The sequence below is a fragment of the Hippocampus zosterae genome, chromosome 17 (genome assembly GCF_025434085.1).
Source record: "Hippocampus zosterae strain Florida chromosome 17, ASM2543408v3, whole genome shotgun sequence".
Taxonomy (NCBI): Eukaryota; Metazoa; Chordata; class Actinopteri; order Syngnathiformes; family Syngnathidae; genus Hippocampus; species Hippocampus zosterae.
The window spans coordinates 253,412-267,093 of record NC_067467.1 but is presented as its reverse complement, the minus strand read 5'-3'; the positions used below and the strand labels follow the sequence as shown (position 1 = coordinate 267,093).

Here is a 13,682-nt window from a genome sequence, read left to right as displayed (position 1 = left end):
TGTGTTTTGAAAATGTGCTCCCCAAAAAAATTGTCTCATCTTTGAAAGGGCAAAGTTTAAAAAATGTGCACACTGACACCCCCCCCCCCCCCCGCCCCCGTGCTGTTGCGTCGTTGTTCACTGCGAGGCGGATAGGAAGTGAGACTTAAGGTTGCCTTTCTTTCTTTCTTTTTTTTTGGGAGTGATAATGTCTGAAGTGCAATTACAGTTTTTCCCCACCAAAGGCAGTTGCAGCGAACCACCTGCAGGTGTCAGCAATGAGGAATATTTGTCACCTTCGCCCCATTCCGTTTGGCCGGAGCGTAGCATCCGAGTTTGAACAGCAAAGAGGACCTTTTCATCAACGCCGCTTGTATATTTTGGATTGTATTTATTTATTTATTGAGTGATGCATGTCACGGCATTAATCTTGAGGTCGTTGTGCCGATCAAATGGCGACATTGCAAGTGGCGACTTGCTGGCACGTATGAACATTAGACAAACAGTATTACTGTAACGCTATGCTGCCTCCTGCGCCTCCATTCACGTAACAGGCTGCAAACTCGTTGCTTTGCAAGTTGAAGTCAATAAATGAAAGAAGCAGGAAACGTATCCCCTTTGCAAGTAGCCACGGTGCTAACGCCTTACGTATTAGGAGCATAACTTCAGTCCTATTAGGTTTGCATTCTTTCTTCCTGATTGGTCCATTTCTTAGTCCTTCTCGGTGTTATTTTATTTTCCTTCACATTTGTTGTGCAGTCAAAGAACACTGCTTGAAAGGAATGAAGGTGAATAAAATGTTGACTGACTCTCTCGTCGTCTTTGTTGTCAGCCGTGGTGCTTTAAAACGGGTCATTTCAAAGCAATGGAGAAAAAAAACGGTTGCCGGTCCACGAACAGCGCAGCAACTTGTCTCAACTGGTCCGTGATACAAAAAAAGGTTGGGGGGGGGGACGCGCTGGTTTAAATGAGGCACAAAAGAATACGTGGAATCCTGGGTGACCTGCAAGACTGGCCTGGCGGCCTGGTGACGACACACCAGGAAAAGTTGAGCGCTTCCATCTCGGCGGCGTGCGATCAAACAAAACATCGTCCTGGTGAGCCATGTCCGAGTCACGTCAGCCGTTCGGGCCACTCAATCTTTGCGTTTGCCGCGCACAAAGCTCTGTCCGTAAATCTCAAATCGTGCCCGATATCACGCCGTGCCAAATGATCAAACGTAAAAAGTCGTCTCTTTGGGAACACGGTGTTCCCCTTTTCCCATTTGCGTCGTGTACGATGAGCATTTTGGAAGCTCTGCTTTGACCTGCCTCTTTTTGTTGTTGTTGTTGCAGGACACAAGTTTGTGCACTCCCGCCGAAGTAGCGGTTTGTCTGCAGCTGTTCACATACGGCACGTCGTGGTCCACCAACTCCCAACTAGGCCAATAGGATCCATGGCAGAACGGCGGCCACCAGTGCCATGGTGGTAAAGGCCGAGAGCAGCACGGCGAGGCAGCGAGCCGTGCTGCACGGCCGGCGCCGGCGCCTTCTCGGCGGCCGCACCGCCGTCGGCGCCGCGCCGAAGGCGTCGTCCTCCGTCATGGGTCTCCCCCGAGCGCCGATGACAAAGACCTCCGAGCTGCTGCACGGACTCGGCCAAAGGAGGCCCTCGCCGTCCCCGCAGAAGAAGCGCCGGAGCCGCCCGGAGAAGGAAGCGGGGGCGGCGGCGGCGCCGTCCTCGTCCAGCCGGGTGAGCGGCGTGCCCGCGGGCACCTCCAAAGTCTGCCCTCCTCTTTCGGGGTCCTCCTCGGGCTCCCCCCGGCCCTCCGCCCAGGCCGGCGGCTCGCTCTGCCGCTTCTTGATGAAGGTGAGGTGTCTGCACACGGGACAGGCCAGGGTGTGCCGCGTTTGACCTTCGACCTGGACGCTGAGCAGCAACTTGACCAGGCAGTCGTGGCAGAAGGCGTGCCCGCAGCTCAGCGTTCTCTCCGTCCCGCGCGGGCTCTCGTAGCACACCGGGCACTCGCGCGCGTCCCCCGGGGGCTCGTCATCTTTGTCGAGTGACATGGAAAATTGAAGTCAGGACATGGGTGAGTCGATGCAGGTACAGGAACCGCGTTTGTGCGTCTTACCACCTCACCTGCTCCTCCGCGTTCCTCGCTCCCCACTGGGCGGGGACGACTCTTGCAGAACAGGGCCTACCACCTGTGGCCCGGGGCGGGGCGGGGTGAACCGCCAGCGAATTTATCCTATCAATAATAAAAGGGCCGTTCAACCGCGGTGGTGCCTCGAGATGGAAGAAGACGTTGATTTCGATTTGGGACTTCGCTCTTAAATGAGAAGGGGAATTGGGGATTGGCACTGTCTGACGTGTACAGACTTTGACGGGACGTTTAACGTTGAAGAAATGGCGCCGCGGTGTGATGAAAAATGGCCACGATTTGCATTCTGTTGTTTTGTCTCCTGAAACCGTCACGTTGTTTTGTGAGCGGGGGTCACAAATTGGAGTCGAGCGCCGTCTGGCGGTGTTATGCGGTGTTAGGGCGCGGCTCCGGATTGTCATCGCGACGCTGACGTGATGGTGACGTAGGTATCGAACGTCACAGCACGCGCGCCCACGTCCGGGCTACGTCACTTCCGGGAGACGCGTTGGCAATTTCCGAAACACAAGCGGCGAGCGAGGAAAAGTCGAGCGAACCGGCGTTGCTTGGAAGCTCGCCAGGCCGGGGGTGACCAGCGCGTTTTGGTGAGCGGCCTTTGGATAGAACGAGCCGGGAATATTCGACAAGCATTTAGCAGCCGTTTGCCTTCTCCGTTCCCCGAATTGACATTCGGGGCGTTTCGTAGCGTGCGGCGCTTCGAGCCCACCGCGGTTTGGCTAGCTTATTGTGGGGGGAAAAGGGCCCGTATTTTGTCTTCGTTCGCTCCAAACTGGTTGCTTTGGAAATGCTGACGCGGACGTTTACGAACGTCCCCGACGGTGGCCTTTCGGGCTAAACGGAGACGTCGCGTGCCGGCTGCGTTGCAATGTTGAAATGGGATCGAAATGTCAACTGGCGGACAGCGCCTCGGTTACAGTGAGTGCTTGACACTCGACATGTCGCTTCTCCCTCTCAACACCATTCCCTTTATAACGAACGTAGTGTAAACAATGTCAGGAGTTTAAAAAGACCACATTTGCGGGAGGGTTCAACACGCCTCCCCAGAGAAAGCAACGCCTGATAGATGGAGTTGCAGATGTTTTTTGGCAAAACAAAACTCAAGCTTTCTCAAATCATTCCGGTCGGTGTCGGATTTTCTCTTGCCCGAGTCATTCGCATCACATTGTTTTGTCGCGTGTTTGGAAAGGCAACAAAGGATCCTTTTCCGGTCCGATTGGGGTCCAGTCCGTCCGCCGAGCGCGAGACCGCCCCGGGCTGCCGAGGGGCTCGCCGACAAGTCGCCACCTTGACGCTAACGTTTCCCTTTCAGGAAGTCCTGACATGGACGCAGAGATGATTCCCAAGTTCTCCACAAAGGATGAAGAAGTGGACTACTGGAAGTCCCAAGCCCTGAAGTATCAGCAAAGGTAGGCGTCGCTTCAGGCGCGTCCTCCCTTTTCGGGCCAATGACGAAAATGATTTCATTGGCCGTCGGCGGCCCTCGCGTCGCGTGTCACGCGATGATGAGCGTACGCGCGTGCGTTTGCGTGCAGCTGCCGCGAGGCCCGGGAGGAGCTGCAGGAGTTCCAGGAGGGCAGCCAAGAGCTGGAGGCCGAGCTGGAGGCGCAGCTGGGCCAGGCCGAACGGCGCCTGCGCGACCTGCAGAGCGAGAACGAGCGGCTCAAGAGCGAGGCGGACAACCTCAAGGTAAACCTCCGGGGGACAAAGTCCAGTCCCCCCGCGCCTGGATTCCTGGCGAGAGACGCCAACTCGCCGCCGCGCGGCTTGTCTGTCCAGGAGAAGCTGGAGAAGCAGCACGCCCAGAGCTACCAGCAGATCTCCGTGCTGGAGGACGACCTGGGCCGGACGCGCAGCGTCAAGGAGCAGCTCCACAAATCGGTGCGCAAGCTGGAGCAGGCCAACGACGACCTCGAAAGAGCCAAGAGGTGCCCGACCCCCCCCCGACTCGCTTGCGACCGATTTCGCAGTGGTGAATGAACCTGGCGTTTGCCTCCAGAGGTGGAGCTTTGGCGCCAACGTGTGGCCATTGAAAGCGTTGACTTGCTCGTTCTTTTTCCCGGCCGTCAAATTTGCATCCTTGTGGAAAAGGACACGTTTGAGGCCGGCGGCCTCGGTTCGGGCCTTTGCCGACTTTCCAAGGGCCAAGACTCCATGGAGGAAAAGTCACGTTGAGATTTCATTGAATGCGGATTAGGCGAACAAATGACGCATTTGAAATGGCAGCCATTGTTATTGATTGGCTAATTCTTGATTGATTGATTTTTAATTTTTTAAAAAAAATTTTGGGGCTTTTCAGGGCAACCATCGTGTCCCTGGAGGACTTTGAGGGCCGCTTAAACCAGGCCATCGAGAGAAACGCCTTCCTGGAGAGCGAGCTGGACGAGAAGGAATCCCTCTTGGTGTCGGTGCAGCGACTCAAAGACGAAGCGCGAGGTACGGACGCCCCCCCTTCCCCCCCAAAAAAAACCCCAACTGGCAAAGTGTGCGTGACTGGATTTGCCGGTGCCCCCCCCCCTCCTTTTCAGACCTGCGACAGGAACTGGCGGTGCGCGATAGGACGACGGACAGGAGGTCGGCGCCCAGCTCGCCCACCTCGGAGCCGGACTCGGCCGCGCCGGCCTCGCTGTCGCTGCCGGCCACGCCGGTGGGCCAAAGCGCCGAGCGACCCTCGCTCGGTCCCAGAGGTCAGTGCCCGGCTTTCGCGGCTTTGTGTGCCTCCAATACTCAAGTGTTATTATGGAAATCCTGTTTGTTGTTTTGCGGGTGGGGGCTGCGTTCAAAATGTTGTTGTCGTCGCCAGCTTTGCCCAACGGCTGCGGCAGCTCGTCCCTCACGCCCTCGGCCAGAATCTCCGCTCTCAACATCGTCGGCGATCTGCTTCGGAAAGTCGGGGTGGGTCCTCCCCGCCGTCGGTGCGCTTGGCGCTCACGAACGGCGGCAAACGTTTTTTCTCTCTGGTCAGGCTTTGGAGTCCAAACTGGCCGCCTGCAGGAGCTTCGCCAAAAACCAGGCGGCCAAGAAGAGCCTCGCGCTGGCGGACAACGGCGCGCTCGTCAATGGCAACGCCCCCAAGTTTTCGCACGCCCTGCACACCACCTACTTTGACAAAGGGTGAGCAGTGCCCCCCCCCCCCCCAACACACACGCAAGCACACACACAAAAGCGAATTTGTCAATGATTTTGCCATGCCGTGTGACAGCGGCACCGTCAACGGACTGGACCGGGGGCCCCCGACCTCCAGAACCGCGTCCCCCCCGGGCCTGCTGCCCCTGAGCGTGTGACACTCGGAGGACGCAAGACGGTGGCGTCGGATGCGTGTGTGTTTGCACAAGAGACTTGACGACAGGACGTGCCTCAAACTGTCTTTTTGGGGGGGGGGGTTGTCTTTCTTTTTGGGGACTTTGTGTCCCATCCGTGTGGCGCCGCGCTTTGTCCGAATGCCCGCGTGTGTTACGTATTTTTTGGGGGGGGGTGGCGGTACACGGCCCCCCACCCCCCGCAATGACAAATGGTCCCTTTGGACCGCGCTACTTCCCCCGTGTGATTTGCACAGTTCCGCGACTCGGTCCCCTCCTTCGGAATGTATTCCACTGAAGGAAAAGGGACGCCTTCACCTTAACTTATCTCAGCGGAAGCTTTCCAACAATGCAGTATTCCGTCGTACGTCGAGGCGGGCGGGGCCTTGCCACGCCCACCTCCACACTTGGGACTGAAGTGAATGTTGATCGTTCCGAGCTTGCTAGCCAAAGTGCGGTCCAGCTGCATGCATGTCAAGTGTGTCTTTTTTTTATTTGCGTGTGTGTGAGAGAGAGAAAATGTCCGCCACTTTGACACGCTGGCGTCGATCGGCGCAGTGGCCCTTTAAATCCAACACGAGCATATTGGCGATGAAACTAAGAAAGAGGCGTGGCGCCATCACCTCGCTCCACTTTGTAAATTGTCAATGCGGCGGCCCGCCGGCGAGGAGGCGGCCGGTCAAAGTGGCCCGGCCGCCGATGTTCATTTCCCGCCACCGTCCGTGACCGAAGCGCGCTGCCGGAGACGCTTTGGCCGCACGCCATCCTCATTCAGCTCCGCCCCTCCTTTTTGTTTTTCATCCATTTATTTATTGTGTGTATGGCACGCGTGTAAGCCGCTGCAGGATGATGTGAACTTTTTGGGGAATAAATTGAGATTGACACAAGCGACTCCACGCGCCTTTTGTGCGCTTGACTTGACTCGCAGCGGTGGCTTCTTGGGATTCGTCGTCCCACGCGCGAGGTTCCGAGCTACAGGCCCAAGTGCTTCTCCATGTCCACCTTTAATACGTTCTTCTTGACCTAGAAGGAAAGAGCAGCCGGTGTCGTGGGAGCCATTTTAACCGCCGCCCCAAATAGAGCTCTGCGGGTCAGGAAGGTCATCCGGGGGTCTTACCTTCCTGGAGGCCGTCATGGGGTAGGAGTCCACAAACACCACGTAGTGGGGGATTTTGAAGTGGGAAATCTAAGAGGGGGAAAAGAACCGTTCGGTCAAGTTGAGGGGGAGGCCGAAACGTCCATGCCCGCCGGGCGTCCGCGCCCTCACCTGGCCTTTGCAGAAGGTTCTGATCTCCTCCGCCGTGCACGTTTGTCCTTCCTTCAGCCTGATGCAAGCGCACACCTGCTCCCCCAGGCGCTCGTCCTTCACTCCCACCACCTCGGAGACGACGTTGACAGTTGAATTGCCGAAGGCTGCCCCCGGTGGCTCGCCCGCCCGTTTGCGTTTTGCCCTTGGTACCTGCACCTCGTGCACTTTGTCATTGGTGTAGAGAAACTTCTCGATCTCCGCCGGGTAGATGTTCTCCCCCCCTCGGATGATCATGTCCTTGATGCGGCCCTCGATGGAGCAGTAGCCCAGCGCGTTGAGGCTGGCCACGTCGCTGCGAGCGCAAACAACACGTTGGCCGAGGCAGGAGAGCGACAACGACGACGAGGAGGACCAAATGTGGAATTGGTTCCCCGGGAGCACACGCGCTCCCTCTAGTGGTACGCAAAAGAATCAAACGGGCGACGTCGCTCACCCGGTCCTGTACCAGCGGTCCGGGCCCAGCACCTGCCGGGTCTTGTCGGGCTCGTCCCAGTAGCCGTGCATCACGCAGCTTCCCCGGATCAGCAGCTCCCCCGCGGCCCCCAGCGGGACCGTCTCGCCCGTGTCCACGTCCACCACCTTGGCCTGCGACGACGCGGCCGAAAACGCCCGTCGGGATTTGAAAGGCCCGGAAAGGCGGGATCCCGGGAGCCGCCCTACCTCCACGTGGGGCAGGACGCAGCCCACCGTGCGCAGCTTGAGCTCGTCGTCGTCCAGCGGGAAACCCAAGAAGGTGACGGGGCTGTTCTCGGTGGTGCCGTAGCCGATCTGCGAGAGATCGTCGGCGTGACGGGAGTGCGCGGCCGTGCCCCCAAAAGGAAAGGTGACCCACCATGATTTCCTTCATGTTCAGCTTGGCCCGTACGTTGGCCACCAGCTCCGGGGCGCACGGCGACGCCGCCATGATGCCTGAAGCCCAAGCGCGCGCACGCGCACCACTTTGTCACGTCCGGATTGAACGCGCTGGAAATCGCGCCGGGGGTCCACTCACCGCCTTCCATGGAGGACAAATCGTACTTTTCCAGATGCGGCAGGCCCAGCAGGTCAGTGAACATGGTGGGAGTGCCGTAGACAAAATTGCACCTTCCGTGATAGAAGGGTTTTGTGTAACGCTACTGTATTCGTACCCCCCCAGAAGAAGACAAACGGTCGTGTACCTTTCCCGGTGAATGGCGTCCAGGTTGGCTTGGCAGTCGTAGGCGGTGGAGGGAAAGACCAGCGTGATGCCGTGCACGGCCATGCACATGCCTCCCACCACCGAACCGAAGCAGTGGTACAAGGGCACCGGCATGCACACCCGCACCCGCGGCTGATGGCGAGACGGCCGGTTGGCGCCGGCGTGACTTTTCGCTGGCGCGGATGAACGACGGGCACGTACCCTCCAGTCGTAGCCGGCCCGGAGCCCCACCAAGTAGCCGTTATTCACCACGTTGTGGTGGGACAGCGTCACCCCCTTGGGGTTGCCGGTGGTGCCCTGAAAGCAAAGCGCGCGCACGGGTCAGCACCCGAGGCCCCCCCCCCTCCCCCGAAGCCGACCCCGGCCGAGCTCACAGAGGTGAACTGAATGTTGATGGCGTCGTCGCACGACAGCTTTGCGTCCAGTTCGCTGAGCCGGCGCCGGTGACGACTCTCGGCCGCTTGGAAAACGTCGTCCACGTGCAGCGTGCCCGCCTCCCGCTTGTCCGTCACGATCACCGTGCGCAGGTCTGGCAACCTGAAGGGAGGTGGCCGCTTAGTCGCGCTCCTCAATCAGTGGAGCGGCTTTTTCTGCAACCTCCATCGGAGTATATATGGAATCGTCCCACAATTGATCCTTTTGTCGTCCTCGGGCTACCTGGCGCTGCGGATGGCACCGGGCGGCGACGCGTCCATCTCCGGGCAGAGCTCCCGCAGCATCTCGCAGAACTTTTGCGTTTTAAAGCTGCTGGGACAGACCAGCGCTTTACACTGCACCTGCGATGGCAAGCACAACGCCAGCCGCATTCTTTGCGATTCCATTTTCGACGTGTAGAACATCAACGTGGAAAGCCACAGACCTTTCTGAGCGTGAACTCCGCTTCCTTGAGCTGATAGGCCGGGTTTAAGGACACCTGCCGGGGGACCGCATGTCACATGGGTCACCAATTCCATCGGTCGTGCGACTGTTTGTTTGTTTTTTTTCTCGCTCTGCCCAATCAAACGCATTTGGATCGTTGCCGTTTTGTTGACAATCCCGGTTTCTTGTCCGTTAATGTGAAACCGGGCGATGGCAATCATTTCCAGCAGTCTTGCAATGATCACCTCCTTGGCAGGGCTAACGAGCGCGAGCGGTTCAAAGTCCCGCATCCGACGAGGCTGACCTGAACGATTCCCGCCTTGGCCGAGGCGAATTGGAAGAGGATCCATTCGTACGTGTTGGGTCCCCAGAGGCCCAGACGGTCACCCGGCTGCAGGCCCAGAGCCAGGAGCCCCGCCGCCACCTGCTCCACCTGCGCACCGAAAGCAAGAGTCGCAAAACGAAGTGGGGGGGGGGGGGGGGGGGGGGGCAAAGATCCCAACACCGTCAAAATCACAGACTTGATCCAAAGCAGCTTAGAAACTCTTTTTTGTTTTTTTAGAATTCTCCATACATATTGAAGGAACCTTTTCCTTATTTTGGATGATCACGTAGGCAAATAATTCCCCGAAAACAATAGCCTACTTCATTTTTTCCCAGAAAGCAGAAAAAATGGAACCGAATTCTGAGATTTGTGTACGATGTCATTTCAGGAGGCGGCCGGCAGCGTGACGCTAAAAAAGAAACCGAAAAGCCGTCGCAGACGTACGTCCCGCTGAAGATGTTGGAAGGTTTTGCGGACGCCGTCCTGCAGGAAGACGACGGCTTCGCGCTGCGGCCAACGTCGGGCGGCGGCGTCCAGGCTCTGGCCGATGGTGGCGGAGAGCAGCGAGACGGCCGACGCGCCGTGCACGTAGCTGATGCCGCCGCCCGGAGGCGGTCGACGCGGAGGATGGTCCACGTGCAGCCCCCTGCGCGCGGCAGACAAAGGCCAGCGGCGATCAGTGCCTTCGGACCTCATTCGCGCGGTGGAGGGGGCTCGGATGATAGCGAGCGCGCGCTCGCAAGTGTTCTTTGAAGCCGGGGCGGCTCACAAGCCATTCCATAATCTTGCTCATGAAAACCAAATTGGCACTTTTTTGGGGGGGGAGCGGCGGGTGTGAGGACCACATTTACAGGTTAGGGTTTTTAATTAGGCTTTGGGTTTGCATTTTCAAATCCGTTTTTATGCTTGGGTTTGAATTTCACTGTTGGATTTTAAACTGAAGTTGGTGTTTCAAATTAGGGTTGGTGCAGGGGTGTCACAACTCAGTTCACATGGGGGGCCACATACGGCCTCGGTAGATGTCAAGTGGACCGGACCATTAAAAATTAAACCCTTTGTCTTGTGTCTTCCCTTTGTTTTGTATGGCGTTTTTAGCAGGGAAAAAACAACCATGTATAGTAAGGCGTTTTGAGACGAAAAAAACGACCATGTATAGTAAGGCTTTTTTTTGACGAAAAAAACGACCATGTATAGTAAGGCGTTTTTAAATGAAAAAAACGACCATGTATAGTAAGGCATTTTTAGATGAAAAAAATGACCATGTATCGTAAGGTGTTTTCAGATGAAAAAAAACGCCTTACTATGCATGGTCATTTTTTTCATCTAAAAATGCCTTACTATACATGGTCATTTTTTCGGCCAAAAATGCCTTACTATACATGGTCGTTTTTTTCATTTAAAAACGCCTTACTATACATGGTCGTTTTTTTCGTCTAAAAACGCCTTACGATACATGGTCGTTTTTTTCGGCCAAAAACGCCTTACTATACATGGTCGTTTTTTCGGCTAAAAACGCCTTACTATAGATGGTTGTTTTTTTCGTCCAAAAACGCCTTACTATACATGGTCGTTTTTTTCGTCCAAAAAACGCCTTACTATACATGGTCGTTTTTTTCGGCCAAAAACGCCTTACTATACATGGTCGTTTGTTCGGCTAAAAACGCCTTACTATAGATGGTTGTTTTTTTCGTCTAAAAACGCCTTACTATACATGGTCGTTTTTTTCGGCCAAAAACGCCTTACTATACATGGTCGTTTTTTTCGGCCAAAAACGCCTTACTATACATGGTCGTTTTTTCGGCTAAAAACGCCTTACTATACATGGTTGTTTTTTTCGTCTAAAAACGCCTTACTATACATGGTCGTTTTTTTCGGCTCAAAACGCCTTACTATACATGGTCGTTTTTTTTCATCTCAAAACGCCTTACTATACATGGTTGTTTTTTTCGTCCAAAAACGCCTTACTATACATGGTCGTTTTTTTCGTCCAAAAAACGCCTTACTATACATGGTCGTTTTTTTTCATCTCAAAACGCCTTACTATACATGGTCGTTTTTTTCGGCCAAAAACGCCTTACTATACATGGTCGTTTTTTCGGCTAAAAACGCCTTACTATAGATGGTTGTTTTTTTCGTCTAAAAACGCCTTACTATACATGGTCGTTTTTTTCGGCCAAAAACGCCTTACTATACATGGTCGTTTTTTCGGCTAAAAACGCCTTACTATACATGGTCATTTTTTTTCGGCTCAAAACGCCTTACTATACATGGTCATTTTTTTAGCTAAAAACGCCTTACTATACATGGTTGTTTTTTTTCGTCTCAAAACGCCTTACTATACTTGGTTGTTTTTTTCGGCCTAAAACGCCTTACTATACATGGTCGTTTTTTTCGGCCAAAAACGCCTTACTATACATGGTCGTTTTTTTTCGTATAAAAACGCCTTACTATACATGGTCGTTTTTTCGGCTAAAAACGCCTTACTATACATGGTCATTTTTTTTCGGCTCAAAACGCCTTACTATAGATGGTTGTTTTTTTCGTCTAAAAACGCCTTACTATACATGGTCGTTTTTTTCGGCCAAAAACGCCTTACTATACATGGTCGTTTTTTTCGGCCAAAAACGCCTTACTATACATGGTCGTTTTTTCGGCTAAAAACGCCTTACTATACATGGTTGTTTTTTTCGTCTAAAAACGCCTTACTATACATGGTCGTTTTTTTCGGCTCAAAACGCCTTACTATACATGGTCGTTTTTTTTCATCTCAAAACGCCTTACTATACATGGTTGTTTTTTTCGTCCAAAAACGCCTTACTATACATGGTCGTTTTTTTCGTCCAAAAAACGCCTTACTATACATGGTCGTTTTTTTTCATCTCAAAACGCCTTACTATACATGGTCGTTTTTTTCGGCCAAAAACGCCTTACTATACATGGTCGTTTTTTCGGCTAAAAACGCCTTACTATAGATGGTTGTTTTTTTCGTCTAAAAACGCCTTACTATATATACATGGTCGTTTTTTTCGGCCAAAAACGCCTTACTATACATGGTCGTTTTTTCGGCTAAAAACGCCTTACTATACATGGTCATTTTTTTTCGGCTCAAAACGCCTTACTATACATGGTCATTTTTTTAGCTAAAAACGCCTTACTATACATGGTTGTTTTTTTTCGTCTCAAAACGCCTTACTATACTTGGTTGTTTTTTTCGGCCTAAAACGCCTTACTATACATGGTCGTTTTTTTCGGCCAAAAACGCCTTACTATACATGGTCGTTTTTTTTCGTATAAAAACGCCTTACTATACATGGTCGTTTTTTCGGCTAAAAACGCCTTACTATACATGGTCATTTTTTTTCGGCTCAAAACGCCTTACTATACATGGTCATTTTTTTAGCTAAAAACGCCTTACTATATATGGTTGTTTTTTTCGTCTCAAAACGCCTTACTATACTTGGTTGTTTTTTTCGGCCTAAAACGCCTTACTATACATGGTCGTTTTTTTCGGCCAAAAACGCCTTACTATACATGGTCGTTTTTTTTCGTATAAAAACGCTTTACTATACATGGTCGTTTTTTCGGCTAAAAACGCCTTACTATACATGGTCATTTTTTTTCGGCTCAAAACGCCTTACTATACATGGTCATTTTTTTAGCTAAAAACGCCTTACTATACATGGTTGTTTTTTTCGTCTCAAAACGCCTTACTATACTTGGTTGTTTTTTTCGGCCTAAAACGCCTTACTATACATGGTCGTTTTTTTCGGCCAAAAACGCCTTACTATACATGGTCGTTTTTTTCGTCTCAAAACGCCTTACTATACATGGTTTTTTTCAGCCAAAAACGCCTTACGCCATGGTCGTTTTTTTCGGCTCAAAACGCCTTACTATACATGGTCATTTTTTACATGGTATAATATGTGTAAAGAATAATGTATTCACATTTCCTCTATAGCGTCTGCTGTGTTGAGTCTGTCTCAGTGACAAACTGGTTCTGCTGTTGTCTTCTTTCAAAACCATGTTGTTTTTCCTCTGATCAAAACAGTGTGCCCCCTAGCGGATATTCCATGCATTGCACCTTATTAAAAATATTCATTCCGCGTCTTTTATGCATTTTTTCACTTTTAAATGATCCTGCAGGTCTGATCAAACCTTGCGCGCCGTATGTTTGACACTACTGGGGGTTTCAACTAACGTTAGCCTACAAAGTCAGGTTTTACGCTTTGGTTTGAGTTTCAAATGGATTTTCAACGAGGCTTTGTGTGAGCATTTCAAAGCCGGAAAAAAGAAGACCAGGCCCATGTCACTTTTACGGGTTTTGTCGGGGCAACTTACCGACTCGGGTGGAGCCAGCTCCACGCCGCGCTGCATTCAAGTCCACGCGGAACAGTGCAACACGTAGCACGACGCCGCCACAAACAAAGGAGTGAGGACATTCTTCCCGGCGAAGCCACAAAAAGACAACACAGAGAGCGAGAGAGACGTCTCCGCGCCAGGCAAACGCCGAGTGCGCCCTTGGTCAACACTGGAACCGCAGTGCATCAATGTGTGTGTGTGCGTGCGTGTGTAATCTTTAACCACTAACGCAACGA

At 52.9% G+C, this 13,682-nt stretch overlaps 3 protein-coding genes across 3 annotated transcripts; 1 reads left to right on the top strand and 2 right to left on the bottom strand.

The window, feature by feature from the left end:
* Positions 1-155: 155 nt before the first annotated feature.
* Positions 156-2,027, bottom strand: LOC127590472 (RING finger protein 222). Its single transcript, XM_052050025.1, has one exon. The coding sequence runs from the start codon at positions 2,025-2,027 to the stop codon at positions 1,398-1,400; it is 630 nt and encodes a 209-aa protein (XP_051905985.1). The 3' UTR covers positions 156-1,397.
* A 373-nt stretch (positions 2,028-2,400) lies between these two features.
* On the top strand, positions 2,401-6,310 carry LOC127590470 (nuclear distribution protein nudE-like 1-B). The gene is made up of 9 exons (XM_052050024.1): positions 2,401-2,546; positions 3,432-3,528; positions 3,655-3,808; positions 3,899-4,047; positions 4,419-4,555; positions 4,648-4,806; positions 4,923-5,014; positions 5,085-5,233; positions 5,322-6,310. The coding sequence occupies exons 2-9, from the start codon at positions 3,443-3,445 to the stop codon at positions 5,401-5,403; spliced, it is 1,008 nt and encodes a 335-aa protein (XP_051905984.1). The 5' UTR covers positions 2,401-2,546; positions 3,432-3,442; the 3' UTR covers positions 5,404-6,310.
* LOC127590469 (medium-chain acyl-CoA ligase ACSF2, mitochondrial-like) lies at positions 6,303-13,677 on the bottom strand. Its single transcript, XM_052050023.1, has 16 exons — positions 13,426-13,677; positions 9,532-9,733; positions 9,067-9,195; positions 8,764-8,817; positions 8,562-8,680; positions 8,279-8,441; positions 8,106-8,201; positions 7,885-8,036; positions 7,719-7,810; positions 7,560-7,636; positions 7,388-7,495; positions 7,161-7,312; positions 6,878-7,019; positions 6,686-6,796; positions 6,536-6,604; positions 6,303-6,441 (listed from the first exon to the last, which is right to left on the bottom strand). The coding sequence occupies exons 1-16, from the start codon at positions 13,524-13,526 to the stop codon at positions 6,391-6,393; spliced, it is 1,818 nt and encodes a 605-aa protein (XP_051905983.1). The 5' UTR covers positions 13,527-13,677; the 3' UTR covers positions 6,303-6,390.
* Between the last annotated feature and the right edge of the window lie 5 nt (positions 13,678-13,682).

Excerpts from the sequence above, each read along its gene's own strand:
- LOC127590472 (XM_052050025.1), bottom strand. The coding sequence starts at position 2,027 with ATGTCACTCGACAAAGATGACGAGCCCCCGGGGGACGCGCGCGAGTGC.
- LOC127590470 (XM_052050024.1), top strand. The coding sequence starts at position 3,443 with ATGGACGCAGAGATGATTCCCAAGTTCTCCACAAAGGATGAAGAAGTG. Across the intron at positions 4,807-4,922 it reads ACCCTCGCTCGGTCCCAGAG|CTTTGCCCAACGGCTGCGGC; the intron begins GTCAGTGCCCGG and ends TGTCGTCGCCAG. Across the intron at positions 5,015-5,084 it reads ATCTGCTTCGGAAAGTCGGG|GCTTTGGAGTCCAAACTGGC; the intron begins GTGGGTCCTCCC and ends CTCTCTGGTCAG.
- LOC127590469 (XM_052050023.1), bottom strand. The coding sequence starts at position 13,526 with ATGTCCTCACTCCTTTGTTTGTGGCGGCGTCGTGCTACGTGTTGCACT. Across the intron at positions 8,442-8,561 it reads GGTGCCATCCGCAGCGCCAG|GTTGCCAGACCTGCGCACGG; the intron begins GTAGCCCGAGGA and ends ACCTCCCTTCAG. Across the intron at positions 7,313-7,387 it reads GCGTCCTGCCCCACGTGGAG|GCCAAGGTGGTGGACGTGGA; the intron begins GTAGGGCGGCTC and ends GCGTCGTCGCAG.